General features: G+C 43.9%; 1 protein-coding gene across 3 annotated transcripts in view; it reads left to right on the forward strand.

The window, feature by feature from the left end:
- PALD1 (phosphatase domain containing, paladin 1) overlaps window positions 1-15,493 on the forward strand; it is a 219,411-nt gene that overhangs the window by 84,496 nt on the left and 119,422 nt on the right. For all 3 annotated transcript variants that reach the window (XM_019507806.1, XM_019507807.1, XM_019507808.1), the window contains 7 exons: window positions 3,155-3,349; window positions 4,047-4,149; window positions 4,998-5,177; window positions 7,849-8,013; window positions 8,774-8,934; window positions 9,563-9,638; window positions 14,834-14,985. In XM_019507806.1, coding sequence (XP_019363351.1) covers window positions 3,155-3,349; window positions 4,047-4,149; window positions 4,998-5,177; window positions 7,849-8,013; window positions 8,774-8,934; window positions 9,563-9,638; window positions 14,834-14,985 — 1,032 coding nt within the window. The remainder of the gene's footprint in view (window positions 1-3,154; window positions 3,350-4,046; window positions 4,150-4,997; window positions 5,178-7,848; window positions 8,014-8,773; window positions 8,935-9,562; window positions 9,639-14,833; window positions 14,986-15,493) is intronic.

The following is a 15,493-nucleotide window of genomic DNA, read 5'->3' on the forward strand; positions in this document are numbered from 1 at the left end:
CGGCCACGTCTGTATTGGCCAGCAGAAGCGGCGGCAGAGCTGTGTGCCGCTTGGGACGGGACGAGTCTGTACCGGTCAGTCCCGAGTGGCACACGGCTCCGCCGCCGCTTCTGCTGGCTGGTGCAGACCTGGCCGGCCTCCTCCTGTCCCCAGCAGCTCATGGGAAACTGGCTTCAGCTGCATGCTGCTTTTCCTGGCTGGTGCTCACCCGGTTCCGTGCAGGCGGGTCCTGCAGCACCAGGTAAACCCGGTTGTAGCCAATTGGCTCCTGCAGCACCATGTCAACTGGGGCATTCATGCCATGTCAACCAGCACCATGTCAACCCCTACAACTTCACTGGTGTCAAAGGTCATGTGACATCACTTCCTGATGTGATACCACTTCCTGTGATGTCTCTGAATATGGCTTGCTGGCCCACTGGGTGATAAAAAAGTTCGTGATCCGGCCCCACATTCAAAAAGGTTGGGCACTCCTGCTGTAAAGCATCTTCAGTCTGGGGCAGGAACTTTGTGTTTGAAGTAACTAACATACTGCTTAGCACCACAAAAATAAACAATAGTGCTAATCTTTGCTCTGAGCCAGCAGCAGCTTGTGCTCATGGTTGCCAGCAAAGCCTTATGCCACTCAATGGTGCCATCTGCTGACTGACTTAAATCACACTAAATGAACTGTTGAATTCAAGACAATGGATCTTCTGCAGGTGGGTATTTTGGTCCCCAAATCTAAGAGAAAAATACCCATTTCTGACTCTCTTGGAAAGCTTTACTAATGGAAGGCTCTTCTCCATGAGAGTCCCTATGCTGGCAGGAGCATTAAGGTTGCTCCAGTTAGCCTTTCCCAACTGGAAGGGATTCATAACGATATGAGGTAGAAAAGGGAGTAAATGAGACTGAGGGAAGAGGGATAGTTTGGCTAATGCCCTCCCTCCGTCACTATCTAGACACAGTCTGGTGCTACGTGAGGATATATGAGCTCTTTCTGGGCAGGGTGCAGTCCTCCTGAAAGTGGTGCTAGAGGGCAGCCCTGTGGATGATTGATAACACCCTTCTGCAAACACCAAGGAAGGAATAGAAGAAAAATTGTGAACATTTAGCCTTTCTGTGAGACATCTATGCTTTAGCAGAGGCTTTCTCCCCAGTCAGGATGCTGCTCCTCTATCCTGTCTATAGTGCTTATCCCTGCTCTGCCTTTCTAGCTTGGTTCCACAGCTAGACTAGAAACAGCTTTTTGCAGCACATGTTTTGGCTTCTGTACAAATCTCTGTTTCTTCTGCATGTCCTGTGACATTGTTCCAGATGGTCTATATTTCTGTCTAAGAAAAACTGTTTCCATTTCCCTCTTGCATATTAATTTGCAGCCTCTGTCACTGCTCTCTGTTTGGCTATCATTGGAAAGACACTTAAATGCATCTTTCTGCTGCAGTACTCTGAGATGATGGCTAAGAGCAGTTAAGCACATGTGGGAGGCAGGTGGCTAGACTGTCTGCACTCTCCTACCACTTAAAAAGGCAAAAATATGTTTGTCTGGTTTTTCACACTAGAGTCTGTTCAGGATAGTGATGTGGTACTAAGGAAGTTTCAGGTTTGTTAGGTGTGGCTGTAGAGCGGACAACACATCCCTTTCTCCCTTCTGCCCCAAAGAAATACATAGGGAAGAGTTTGGAAAAGTGTGTTGTCATCTAGCAAAAATGTGGGAATAAGAGCACATTTTTCCAACCAAAGGAAAACACCAGAGCCATCCCTTGTCCTGTGATCCAAATTATTCAAATCTCTCTGACCTCCCTGTGTTCAAACTCCAGCGAGTATGTGCCCGTTGGCTCATACTCGTATGAAGATTGGTGTTTAAGTTGAGAAGCTTTACATCATCTTGAGGTATGAGCTTAGGACATTCTATTAAAAAAAAAGGGTTGGCTGGACTCTCCCCTCTCTTGGCAAACCTGGTGGTCTGATGCGTTCAATATGGCTGAAGTCTGGAGAAACGAGATTTTAATTAAGGGGGCCCATTATTTTCCTCTTGGCCTTGATACAGCCTGTACTGCCTTTTCCCAGCCCCATTCATACCGGCTGATGGTAGCCTGCAGGTTAGATCTTGATTTGTACTTAAAATGGAGAGAAAGGCAAAAGGAGAATGTCACTGGTGAGATAACTGAGCTGAATAGTAAGAATAAAACAAGGCAGTACCTATTCTTTGCCTTATCCCTCACTCTGCAGTCTCCTTGGCTTTGCTGTAGAGGAGGACTCTCATTTGTTCATCAGTAGATTGCAAAGAGCAATGCAGATGGAGAGAGTGTGACCAAAACAGAGCCAGGTGCCTTGTCCAAGGCCACTCGGAGACTTATGGTAGAGCCAAGGGCAGCAGTGATGTCTGTGGGGACAGTGCAGGAATTGCAGTGGTTTGTATTTAATCCTTGATGTGGAAGGACAGAAGCCACATGTCAGGCTTTGAGAATGGAGTTTAGCCTACTCTGAAATGGCAAGAGTCAGGATACATAGCCAGAGGGAACCATGAACTTCCAGCTTATTCGTGTGTTCCTTGAGGCTACTTTTGTATTGTTTTCTGTGAAAAAGTGGAAATGGATCAGAATGTGTCAGAAACCGTAAGAGTTCTCAGCTTCCCTTGGATAACTGTCAAACAAAGTTGTGGGTGTTTCTGTTTTGTTTGGGTTTTTTAATGTCTGAGTTAGTTCTCTGGGGTCTGACAGGCAGCCTCTGCTGAAGAGAAACCATGGGAATAGAATAGCAAGGCTGAATGGAAGAACCGATGACTTTTTTTGTGTGTGACTTGTAGTAGCGGCTGAGAGACACAAAAATAGGAACCGGAGTGCACTGGATGATGGGGTGTGCAGATGGGCCCAGGTTAAAGAAGATAGTGGATTTTGCCAGGGAGTTGCCAATGCTCTTCCTGACTCTAGTGAGGGCCTATAATACCTTGCTTTCACAAGCATTAAAATAAATGGAAGTCTTTAAATGGGCAGATGGTGTCTTAGAATTGCCTGTGCATTGTCAAACCTGAACCTTTCTGAAGTATGTCTGATGACTGTTTGTTGGAGTTGGGACTTCTTTAGAGCAGCCCCCTAAAGGGTTTTTATTTTTTTCCACTCTCCTTATTTCTTCCCCTTTGCCTGCTGTCTGTCTTCCTGGTTGAATTGTGAAGTTGCCTGTGGATTATGGGTACAACTGCCAGCACGGCTCAACAGACTGTCTCAGCAGCTACGTTTGAGAACGTTCACGGCAACGGGACCATGGATGACCGTCACTCTCTTAGCATCCACTCCTTCCAGACCGTTGGTCTTCACAACAGCAAAGCGAAGTCCATCATCACCAACAAAGTGGCACCAGTAGTTATTACGTGAGTTGCTGAAGCCAGGAATTCTTTTGTAAATAATGGGTCTTTTTGCCCCAGCCAGTTGGCATGTGGCATTCCCTCCCTGCCAAAGCTTCTTAGAGCACTGCCCTTCTTGTTGCATTAAAAACTAGGAAATTTCCTTTGCTTTGCCTGACTCATGGATTTCAGGATGCATTTCATTTTCCTAAGCAAACATTCTTCTGGGGGGAAGAGGTGAGTTGTTTCAGCCACACTCTACTGCCTCCTTCCCTAATAGGGACAGCCTTTCAGAAGGCCTGGGCACCTCTCTCCTGTTCCCTCAGGTCAGCAGACTCCTTGATGGGTACAGGATTCAGAGATTTTCTCTCCATCCTGTCCCACAATAGCAGCTCTGGCCTATTGGAGTCAGTCATCCCTGTGCTGCTAGAAAATGCCTTGTCCCACATCTTGCATGGCACATCTGAAATGGTTATTACCATGCACAGAATACAATATAACTTTGGTTGCATGACAAAAAATTAACTAATGGTTTTAGTTATAGACCATATGTCATTCTTGGAGTTCCCTAATTTAAAAGGATGGGAAAGTTGGGTTTTCAAAACCATATTTCTGCTTCCCTGAGCTTCAATCACTTGACCTTTTCCAGTCAGCAATTCCCATACTTGAGTGGAGAAAGCCCCTTTGTGTTGAATACCCTGTGACTTTTGTATGTGGCTTTCAGTTACAACTGCAAAGAGGAATTCCAGATTCATGATGACCTACTCAAGTCCAACTACACAGTGGGGCGGATTTCGGAAACCACTCCAGAACACTACCTTGTACAGGTAAATACTGCAGACCATCCTTTGCCATTAACATGGGTTTTTTGCATGGAGCCTGGAGCAAATAGGTTAGGGTTTTTTTAGATTAAAATAGTGTCTTTTATGAGCTAAGGGAAGGGTAGGATATCTGGGCAATTTTCTTCATGGTTAATTTCATTTCAGCTGTTGGAAGTGAAGCTTTCTTCTACATATGGGATTGGCTGATTTGCATCTGGAAGAGAATGCTTTGCATAAGTAGAGTGGGTGAGATGGTGGGGAAGGAACCAACGTCAGGAGCTAGTCGGTGGTGGAAGGGAAAGAGAGAGGCAGCTGAGGTTAGTTTTAACATAGTCATGGGAATAGTCTCATTTCAGTTTTTTGAAAAGTTTTGAGCTCAGGTTCACAAACATGGAATCCTCTGTTCTCAAGCTGTGTACATGTGGGCTCTGGGATTGGTAGCAGTGATTTGCTTAGCTTTTCAAGTGGAACTAGGTTTTCTTCTTCAGAGTATAAGCCCTAGACCTACTGGAGAAAGACTTGGGAAGAAATTTTTCTCTATAGCACAATGGGCTGAAGTTGTTTTCCATTATTCAGAACAGGCAAGCTGATGCAAATGGGTAAATCACTACAGGAAAGTAGAGTACTAGTAGGCAGAAATATTCTGCTGTGCACTTGTGATCATCCATGATCAGACGGGGTGTGCGGAACAGGTGTTTGGGAAGGGTTTCTTTGAGGAAATTGTCTTCTCTTGCCTCTTTCTCTTCTTGCTCTGCTACAGGTGTATGTAGATGTTTGGCTTTATGTAATATGTTGTGTGTTTCTTACTCAACACTTTTTTTTTTTTTTTACTCCCTCCACTACCTATTTTGCAGGGGAAATATTTTATGGTCAGAGATGTATACAGTAAGTTAGACGTATTGAACACTACTAGTAGTTGTGGAGCTCCAAATTTCCGACAGGCAAGAGGAGGGTATGCAGTGTTTGGAATGGGACAACCAAGCCTCGATGGATTCAAACAAGTGATGCAGAAACTCCAGAATGATGGGCACAAGGTCTGTGTATATGGTAGGGAAAGGGGACAGTCAATGGCAAAGTTATCTGTATAGTAGACATGTTATAAGGTTTATTTTTCTGTTTAATATGTGTAAGTAAACCCTGTTCATCAATGGATGCAAGTGTTATAAAATAAACCCGTATATACAATTGAAGTCTCATATAGTGAGGTCAATTTATATCAAAATATAATGTAGTACTGCTTAAAGCGAAATAAAGTGTCATTGTTGAGGTTTTCTCTGCTTTTGTAAGTTTGGAGTTTGTGCAATGGAAGGGATAATCAAGCTAACTTGTTCAGTGGAATCTTTCGTTAGTATGTAGGCTGGGTGAGCTGTCGCTCTGCCCTTGCCTAGGCTTTGCAATGAACTGTGTTACATAAAATGCTGCAACATCTATGTGCAGTGCAGCCAAATGACACTGGACCTCCTGTTTGTGACAAGTGTTAAGTTCAACCATCCAAGTTGTTATGACGTAGTGACTCTTTTTCAATTTCTGTCTGCCCTTATTATGACTGAGGCAAGGATTTCTTTGGGTGATATTTTTTATTGGACCAACTGCAGAGTCCAGTAAAAAACCCCAACTTTTGTTGGACCAATTGCAGAGTCGGGATAGAGTTAGACAAACTTTTGAATGCAAGACATTCTTCATTAGGTCAGACATCACTCTAACAGTACTTATTATCACTGACGTGTTGGGCCTGTTGACACCTATGGGCAGTACAAAGTGAAGAGTACTGTGCAGTCTGGATAGGAATCTCTATGGTATGTGAGAATGCAGTAGCTGTACCTGTAACTCAAAACGCAAACAGGCTAGTGATGGCAAATCCCAGCTTAAAGTTCAGCTGTTTAATGCTTGTCATAACTACCTCCAGAGGAATAATCCAAGAGGTGCCTTGCTCTGTGCCCTGAGGGCAAGGGAAAGATCATAGGAGTAATGCCTCTGTGGAAATTTCCAGCTGTTCAGTTCCCTTGTGGAATACCAGCATTCACTTGAAAAGAGCCACTCTCCTTGGTCGGGCATGGATAGAAGTAAGATAATGTTCTAGTATTGCTGCCCTCGTAATTTATTTTTAGTTCCTCTTATTCCCATTTTACTGAGAAGAACAGCTGGGAATCTCTGCCCCATGGCAGGGAGTGTGGCATGGGGGGGCGGGGGGGTTGACTCCTGCAACTCACACAAGTAACAGAGTGGCTCTGGTAGAGGAATCTAACTGAAATGGTTGTCTTTGAGAATAAGGCAGCCTTTCAGAATTTGGCATCTCCCCTTGTATCCAGGACAATTACTTCTTGAAGATGAATAACATGTTCATCCTCATTGCCATCTCAGGTGTTATAGGGCGAGATCTTGTACACAAGGCAGTGAATTTTATACTATTGTAAGGCTGTTCTAAGAGCCTGTGAGGGAAGGCATAAAGGCTATTGTTTTAAGTTTCCCAGAACACAGGACAAGTAATAACCCTGTCTCCTTACTGTTTTACTTGCACAGTCCCAGTGTTGGGTAATGGAGCTCTTCATTTTCCAAGCATTTCAGGATTACAAGTCTCTCCCAGATGTCTAGGTTCACATATTGTGCTTGTTACCATAGTAGTTCAATGTGTCACAAGCATTTAAAAACTAGAATAAGTTGTCCTATCACCTGGTCAGAAGTAATTTTCTTGTGTCAAGCATAGATTCTTTCATTTGTCATTGTCTGTAAAAACAATATTGTGAAATGAGAAACTTAAGCATTTTTTTCTTTTGGTTCTGGGAGTTGGGGTGGTCTGTGGCCACTCTTTATTTCTTTGCATCAGTGAGTCCCACAGTCTTGTTCAGCTCCTGAAAAAATTCTGACTCCTGTTACTGAGGAGTCTTCTGTAGGTTAGTTCTAAGAAAATGTAGCTATGTTGGGAGCTCTTGATCATGGAAAGAAGGGGAAACCTCTCAGGTAGGTAGGGTCAAAGCCCATGGAGAGACATAAAGAAGACAGAGGCTTTGAGTTAGACTGTATTCAGTGGAAGCCAGTACAGAGACATGTCTGGGGTGAAATGTATGCTGCTGCATTCTTTACTGCCTGGCACACTGTCAGTTTGGGGAGCTTTACCTCTAAGTAGAATGTGATTCAGTAATAGAAGTTAAGAGTCCGTGACTGTGGGGCTCAGCATAGTCAGCTCTGACTTACAAGAACTTTCTGGACAGGTGCAATTAGAGCAAGGGTGCGCAATTAATTTGGGTGGAGGGCCGCTTACTGAGTTTTGGCAAACCATCAAGGGCCGCATGACAGGCAGCCAGGGGCAGATAAATATTTTCTAAATATTTAGAGGCCCCGCGGGCCGGATAGAATGGCCTGGTGGGCCACATCCAGCCTGTAGGCCGCGTTTTGCCCACTCCTGAATTAGAGGCAGGTGTTTTCACTGTCATGCCTGCTTTGGCCTAGATATAGCCATAAGGTGTTCCAAAGGACTCTAAAGCTGGTAACTGATTTAGCAAACAGAGAGGGATCTTTTGTGGCAGAATCAAGGTCTTGGAAAAGCTTTTTCCCTCTCTCCCTAGCTGCATTGCCTCCTTGTAGCCTGGGTTCAACTTTAGCCAGACGTTCTTTAGCTAGAAGTTGATCTCACCTAGGCCTTCGTCTGCCATTCACAAAGCTAGCTAGTTGGAAGGCTGTTGGCTGTACGTACTTGTGTCTTTTCAGGAGTGCATCTTCTTCTGTGTTCGTGAGGAGCCTGTGGTATTTCTACGCGTGGAAAATGATTTTGTACCCTACACACCCAGAGGAAAGGAGAACTTGCATGAAAATCTGCATGGTCTGCAGAGAGGAGTCAAAGTGGAAAACTTGGAGCTTGCAATCCGGAAAGAGGTGATTGAACATCTAAGCTGGCCATTTCTTTGAGTGGGATGCTGGGAACTAATGCTCCTCTAGTTGTTTTGAGAGCTTTGGTGAACAGAGGTGATAGGAGGTGTGTTTGGCAAGAGAGGAAGGGCAGTTAGGAACTCATTGTGACTGTGTGATAATTTTAATACTATGCTGTGGGGTGGCTTTTCTGAAGACTCTACTGTCTTGGGAAGGGGCTGCTGTGAGGGGCCATGTGTGTGTAAATGTGCTTGCACAATATATATGTAGCTGTATTTGCTTTAGTGCTTAAGAAACTGGTATGCTAAAATGGCACAGGGTCTTGTACTGACCTTTTTTTCCTTGCATGAAGGGTTCCTGTGGTTCCCATTCTGGGCCTTTGCAGTTAACCAAATTCAAACAGCTGTGCGGTTCCACTTAGGAGCATCTGTATGACTGTCCCTGTCTTTCTATCTGCCCCTTCTGCTCTGGCGCTGAGTCTGCATGCTTTACAGTTCACCTTAGTCTCAATTTACAATACTTTCCTTCCTGTTCCAGTATTTGGCTTCTTGTGATTTTTGCACAATGAGCAGTACCTAATGAATAAACTGCTTATGAGCTCAACAGAGTAGCAGGTTACTTTTGCAAAATGGACCCATATGCTACTTATAACAGTTGCACCATTTCTCTAGCATCCCCACATGCTGTTTTGATAATATAGTTGGAAATGGAAGTTAAACAGTAAGAATGGCTTTTAAATTGTTTTTGTTTGGTTTGTCTACTGAAGATACATGACTTTGCCCAGCTGAGTGAGAACACATACTATGTCTATAATGATATTGAACATTTCAAAGATGAGCCGCATTCTGTGAGCATCCATTGTGAAGAGGACATCCATGTGACAGAAGAAGTATACAAGAGGCCCATTTTTCTGCTGCCATCTTACAGGTAATGCTTAGACATAAATGATATTCCCATATTGCTTGGGTTCCTCTTCTCCCTCTTCTCTTCTTCTGCATGTTTATTCCATAATAATTTGGCAGGTCTGTGCATAGGAAGGCCACCACATGCTCAGCTTGGGGTTTTGGTTTTTTTTAAATCCAAGGTGCCAGACCTGAAACGGTGTGTTCATAATTACAGCTTTGGGTTGTACTCATCATCTGCCAGTGCACATGGGCTTTATGGTGTCAACATGTGTATTCAGACTGGTGGAAGAAAGGGAAAAAGCCCTTTTGTCTTGCTGGAGAGCAGCATTAGCTGTAGGGGGAGCTATACAACTCTCTCCTCCCAGAACAACAGGTGAAGGGTTTGAAGAAAGATTTATAGGACACCTAATATCAGGCATGGATTTCTCCCATGCCCATAAAAGCTTTCGGTGCTCAAGCTTGAATGGCAGAAGCACTGCCCTTTATAACCATAATAGGAGTCTCTAGATGTACAGGTAAACCAAATGAATGTTACTAAATGTGTAACAATGTTTCTTGTTTATGCCTTTCTTTGTGGGACTTTCCCAGCCCTCCCCTCTCATTTTAAGTCTTTATTCTCCCAGTGAATGGTTTTTTACTGTATTTGGCAGGTACTGTCGTCTGCCTCTGCCTGTGGATGGGGCGCCTCTTGAAGCACAGTTTGATGTTTTCATCAATTTCCTCAGGGTAAGAATGGCTGAATGCAGAAGTCTCATTTTAACAGTGTGGAGGTAGAGAGAGATAAAACATCAAATGGCTGCTGGTCTTTCTGCTCAGAGCAGCAGAAATTGGGTCAGTGAATTCTGCCCACAGTTGCTGCATATGCTGTAGCTTCTCCTAGGGGAAACAAGCTGAGGTCAAGTGCAGCACCTGATTTCCAGTGGGGGTTCTGTCTTTCTTACCTAGCTTCCCTGCTAACTAAGACTTGGGCAAGGGAGAGAAGAAAGGTGATGCACATGAGTTGGTCATATGATGAGTCTGATTGAGCCTAAGTTGGAGCCAAGGCTTGCCCTGGGGTTCGTAGTCCGTGGAATAACCAGACTAATGACCTTCTTACAGCACACTTACTGGATGAGTTTGATTTTGGATTTGGAGCTGGGCAGCCACTGCCTGCCTCTGTTTAAACTTGTGTTTCTGCTTCTAAACTTATGTAGACAATCATAGTTTTGTGGTAGCTGACTAGAAATGCAGTGCTGAACCCCTCTGCTTCAGGAGGTAAGGCCTGTCATCATAAGGGACACTGTTACATAGTTGCTACAAACCTGTACCACATGTGAGATGCTGAGAGCACAGACCAGAGGCCCTTCAAATATTCTGGGGGCCGGAATGACTCGGGCATCACTGGTGGCGCACACATGTACCTCTTGCCTCTAGTTACTGATTCAAATTGGCTTGGATTCAGTCATCAATAGTCTGTTGCCATCATAGGGCTGTGCTCTGTGGCTTCTGTCATGGTAGCTGATGGTCTTGGTACAGTTCCGGATTAATGATGACCATCACTATATTTGACACTGTGGTGAAGAGCACATTCCCTAGAGAGGCTCTGTCCAGATCAGTGGTTCTCAACCTCTTTAGACACAAGGCACCCTCAGACAATGGTAGCTCTGGACTTTCATTCAGTTTTTGACTACAGAAAAATATTAGAGCAATTCTTGTGTTGCAAAGAACTTAGAAGGACCACAACAGGTCAGAATGTTTTTAAAACTGTGCATTTCCTATTTGAAGCCTCCGGGTTTGTGAATCATGTTTGCACATCTAACAGTGGTAACATTATGTGGCACCCTGTGGCACCCTTGAAAGGATCTCCAGGCACACCAGGGAGCTGTGGCACCTTAGTTGAGAATCACTGCTCTAAGTTAGAGTGAACTATGTTGAGGGGAATTGTGAATGAGGCTAATAGGCTGCTGACTGCTGTAACCATTCATGCTTAAACTGAGGGTTTGAGTCTCCTGGGCTATCACTCTTGCACTTTTCATCAGATAACTCACAAAACAATAAGCTTTCTTTTCTTGTCTGTGGTTCATATTGTGTGGCTCTACAGAGCAGTAGCATGTGCTTGAAATTAACAGTCTGTGTTAATTTAAAGTAAGACTTTCTTTTTCAGTTCTTTCAGAGAGAAAGAACTTGTGTGGAACAGACCTTTCTCCTAGGGAACATTTAAAAACTGTGCTACTGCTTTCTTGGCATTCAAATTCTCCATTGAATGAGTTGTTTGAGACTCGAGCAGAAATGACAAACAGCTGCCTTGAATTCAGACCATTTCAGATGTGGTTGTGTGTTACTCTGAGGCAGTGTAATACGAAAAAATCAGCGACTTCTGTTTATCTTAGCTCCTTCCTATTTGAGTTGCATGCTGAGGGCAACTGCTCTTCTGAACCTTTTTCCCTCATGCCTTATGCTCTTTCACACATTCTCCTCCTTGCCCTGCCTTTTTGGAGCTTTTTGTTGGACACAGCAGGATGCCTGTTTGCCTGCATAGAAGCTTCATCAATTTGTACTCTTGAGCTGTGTGCACCTCTCATGCCCATTAGGGATGACTGAAATGCAGTTTTTAGTCTTTGTTTGCCTCCACCATCTTCCTTTGTGCCCCTTATTTTTCTAGGTCATTTTTCTTTAGCCATTAGTTTTCCTAGGAAGCCTGCTATGTGTAATTTGGAGTGAGTATCTCTGGTAGCCTTGACTCAGGTGTTATGATTTGTTTTGGTATAGAGTTTGCTTAAGGACTAGCTGCTGCTGAGTACTTGTCAGCCCAGAAAACTCTGTGGTAATGAGCACAATGACAGAGAGGAGGACTTGAGTGTGCTCATTTTCCTTAGTTACCCCATGGAGTGACTGGAGTGTGTGTGGAGGTCACAAGATAAGAATGGGACATATAGATTTGAATACTGTTTGGGGAACTTGTGCTGTTTTTCTTTAGTTTTTTTTTTGTCTTAGTCGATAGATTTCCTGCATCAGCATAGGCAGATTTTGCCCAAGACTTTAAGTGGAGTACCCAAGATGACTACTTTATATGCTGGAAATGCTGTCTATAGTTCCCACTCCAACTATTTTACTTAGTATGGATTTCTTTTTTGTTATTGTAACTTAATAAAGTGTATCTAAGGCTCCTGCCATACATTATGCTTAAGACATAATCACATCTTAAATTGTACCTCGGCCGCATCATTAATCCAGGAATAAGCCACAAAGTTATTCCACAGAAAACATGTAATACTGCCCACCATCTGATGGGTGTCTCAGCTGTGGGAGCTTGCAACTTGCCCGTGCAGGGGGATCCTGGGCTCCACCTGCACTGGCAATAATGCATGATGGGATCTAATGCTTGAGACCATAATCACACCTGTTATTATGCATGTGTAGCACAGCAGGAAGCACAATTGTGTGATTTGTGCATTAAATCCCCTCTCACCATTTACCTGCATGTCTGGCAGAGGCCTAATAATAACAATTCAAAGTGTAGGGAGCAAATGGAACACAGGTTGAATAACAGTTTGAAACTTCTACCTCAGAAATTTGAGTGATAGGGTGTACCTTGTTCTCTACTCTAAAGTATCTGTGCTTGATGAATTCTAGAAATCAAGTTTGACACTTTGCTTATTTTACTTAGTTCTACGGTAGCCACAGAAGGCATGGGAATTCTTAGTTAATCTATGCCACAAAGGCTGCTCTTGTAGTTTAGAATGAATAATTACAAGATAGTATGTATGTCACACTAGAACTCACCTAAAGAATTCTAAGGTTAGTGTTAAATAAAAGGCAACATTAGTTTGAAACTTTTCAAGTATCTCATCTATCCCCTTTGTTCCCCCTTTGCTCCACTGCTCCTGTCCAAGATGAACCAAATTCAACAGGGAGCTTTCCTATGGGATTCAGTCTTTAGACAACAATTTTGTTGGAATTGATGTTTCCCCAGCACTCCAGATTCTTTCGTTTGGAGCTGTTTAGAGTCTTTGCGTGAAATCCTTGTCTCTTTGAGTTTATGGACGTGAGTCTTGCCAAGAAAAGTGAAGTAGTTGTTTGCCCAGTTGGCTGTTTCTCTAAATGAGTGAACCATGTTGCTATGTGACAAAACTGCCACTGTCATTAGCAGCAGAGGCTTTTCCACTCAAAGCTTTTGTGTGTGTGTGTGTGTGTGTGTGTGTGTCTATATATTTCCCTCCACCCTGTCAAAACCATTGATTTTCTTCTATACTTTTTTAAATTTTTAGCTATTGGGCATACTTTTGGTGAGGTTTTGCAGTCATACAATTTAAGATCAGAACAGTGTATATTTGTGAGCAAGCCTTCATCTCCTCTGGGTTCTTCACTATCGCTTTAGCTATTCACAGGAAAAGCATAAGTATTTTCAGGTGAAAAATAAGTAACAGTGGTGGCAAAATGCTTTTTGTGGCTAACCTTCATAGATTTCATAGAGATTAAGACTGGAAGGGACCTTGCGAGATCATTGGGTCCAGCCCCCTTGCCCAAGGGGCAGTAAGTCAGCTGGGGTCAGATCACCCCAGCAAGATAAGCATCCAAGCATTTCTTAAATGTATCCATAGTAGGTGCTTGGACCACTTCTGGAGGGAATCTATTCCGGACTCTGGAGAACTTGGATGGTAAAGAAGTTTTGTTTTTCCTTATGTCTAGTCTAAAATGGTCTTCCAGCAGTTTCTGATAGCTAGTCCTAGTCTTCCCTTGGGGTGCCCTGGTGAACAGATGTTCTCCCAGTTCCTTATATACTTATAGGCCGCCACCAAGTCACCCCTGAGCCTTTGCTTCTCCAGGCTGAAGAGTTCCATGCCTCTCAGCCTCTCCTCATAAGGCCTGTTCTCTTGACCTCTAATCATGCATGTGGTTCTCCTCTGGACTCTCTCAAGCTTCTCCACATCCCTTCTAAAGTACGGAGCGCAGAATTGCATGCAGTACTCCAGCTGCAGTCTCACCAAGGCCGAGTAAAGCAGGAGAATGACTTCTTGGGTCTTGCTTAAGATGTATCAGTAGATGCAAGCCAGAGTTTTAGTTGCTTTGCTGGCTGTGGCATTGCATTGGTGGCTCATGTTCATCTTGTGGTGGTGGCTAAGTCTCTTTTGGTCGTAGTGCTAGTGAGTGTAGCACTGCTGAGCCTCTAAATATGATGTGGGTTTTTTCTCCCGTGGTGGAGCACCTTGTATTTCTCTGTTGAATGTCATCAGGTTTTGATCTGCCCACCTAGCGAGCCTGTTTAGGTTGGCCTGAATTGCCAGCCTACCGTCTACTTGGTCATAGAAGGAAATGAGGTTGGTCAGGCAAGACCTACCCGCAATGAAGTCATGTTGGCTCTCTCTCAGAATGTTGTCTTTCATTAGCCTGTTGGTGATGCCTTCCATTTGCTAACTTTGTGCCTTTTTGAGTGTGTGCTCTGACCGCCAAAAACTACTTGAGGATTTTGTTTATGATGTCTGCTGCTAGAGATGCTCTCATCAAACAAATCTTTCCCATTTTATTTCTTTGTGTTTCTCTCCTGTTGTCCTATACAGCAGTAACCTTTGGAACCTCTCTTTCTTTTGTGTTTTGTTAGCTGCAAGGCAAGGAACATCATCTAGTAGTAAGAACACCAGGCAGGGAATCGAGTCTTAGCTCTGACACTGACTCAGAACATGACCTTGAACCAAGTCATTTAATCTCCCTAGCTTAGTTTCCATTTGTGAAAACAGCAAGACTTTTCTCCCTTTGTGATGCACTTTGAGACTTCCACATGGAAGATGGAGTTATGTAGGCACCAAGTACTAGTATGTTAACATTTTTCTTCTGTCCTGTATATTGTAGTGTCTGCTGTTTGCCTGTATTCTCTGTGAAGTGTGTTGTGTTGCGCCTGTGCGTGAAAGAGGTTATAATGCAATCCATGTATATCTCACTCATAGGAGAGTCCAAACCTGCTCCTGCTTCGGGACCCTGGCAAACCACCTCCTGCTTTACTTTTCAGCTGCCAAACTGGAGTGGGCAGGACCAATTTAGCCATGGTCTTAGGCACTCTTGTGCTTTATCACCTCAAGGGGGTACCACAAAAGCCAGAGTAAGTATGTCTTCTGTCCCCTGCTTTGGGAGCTCATTGAATGAAATGAGGGGGAGGGAGAAGTGATGACAGGCCCTGTTTGTACCACAGCATCTTAAAAAACTGATTTTTATTTAAAACCTGCCCCTGAAACTCTGATGTGTAATTGAGGCATGTCATTACAAGAGAGAGCAAATAACTGTAAGCATTCCCACCAGTTCTTTCTTACGCTGTGATTGACTTTTGCAAGTCTTATGGAAGTTGATTTCTCAGGCGGGAGGCAAGCGGACTCCATCCTGAGCTCTGCCAGTGTGCCCCAGGGATGCTATTCCTGCCCTCTCTCCTCCCATGCTTGAGTGCTGAGTACTGTTCCCCCCCATTCATGCTATACAGAGGTGTGCAAGGAGGGCAGCTCCAGTCTCTCTACTGGGGACCTGAATGTGAGTTAAAGGTATTGATGGTTTTGTCCCATTAAATAGCAGTTGGGCTGTGTAGGTCTTTTCAATAGCATATTTGGGAGGGTGGGGCT

This window comes from Gavialis gangeticus, unplaced genomic scaffold (assembly GCF_001723915.1).
Source record: "Gavialis gangeticus isolate Ggan-Ray unplaced genomic scaffold, GavGan_comp1, whole genome shotgun sequence".
In the NCBI taxonomy this organism is placed as follows: Eukaryota; Metazoa; Chordata; order Crocodylia; family Gavialidae; genus Gavialis; species Gavialis gangeticus.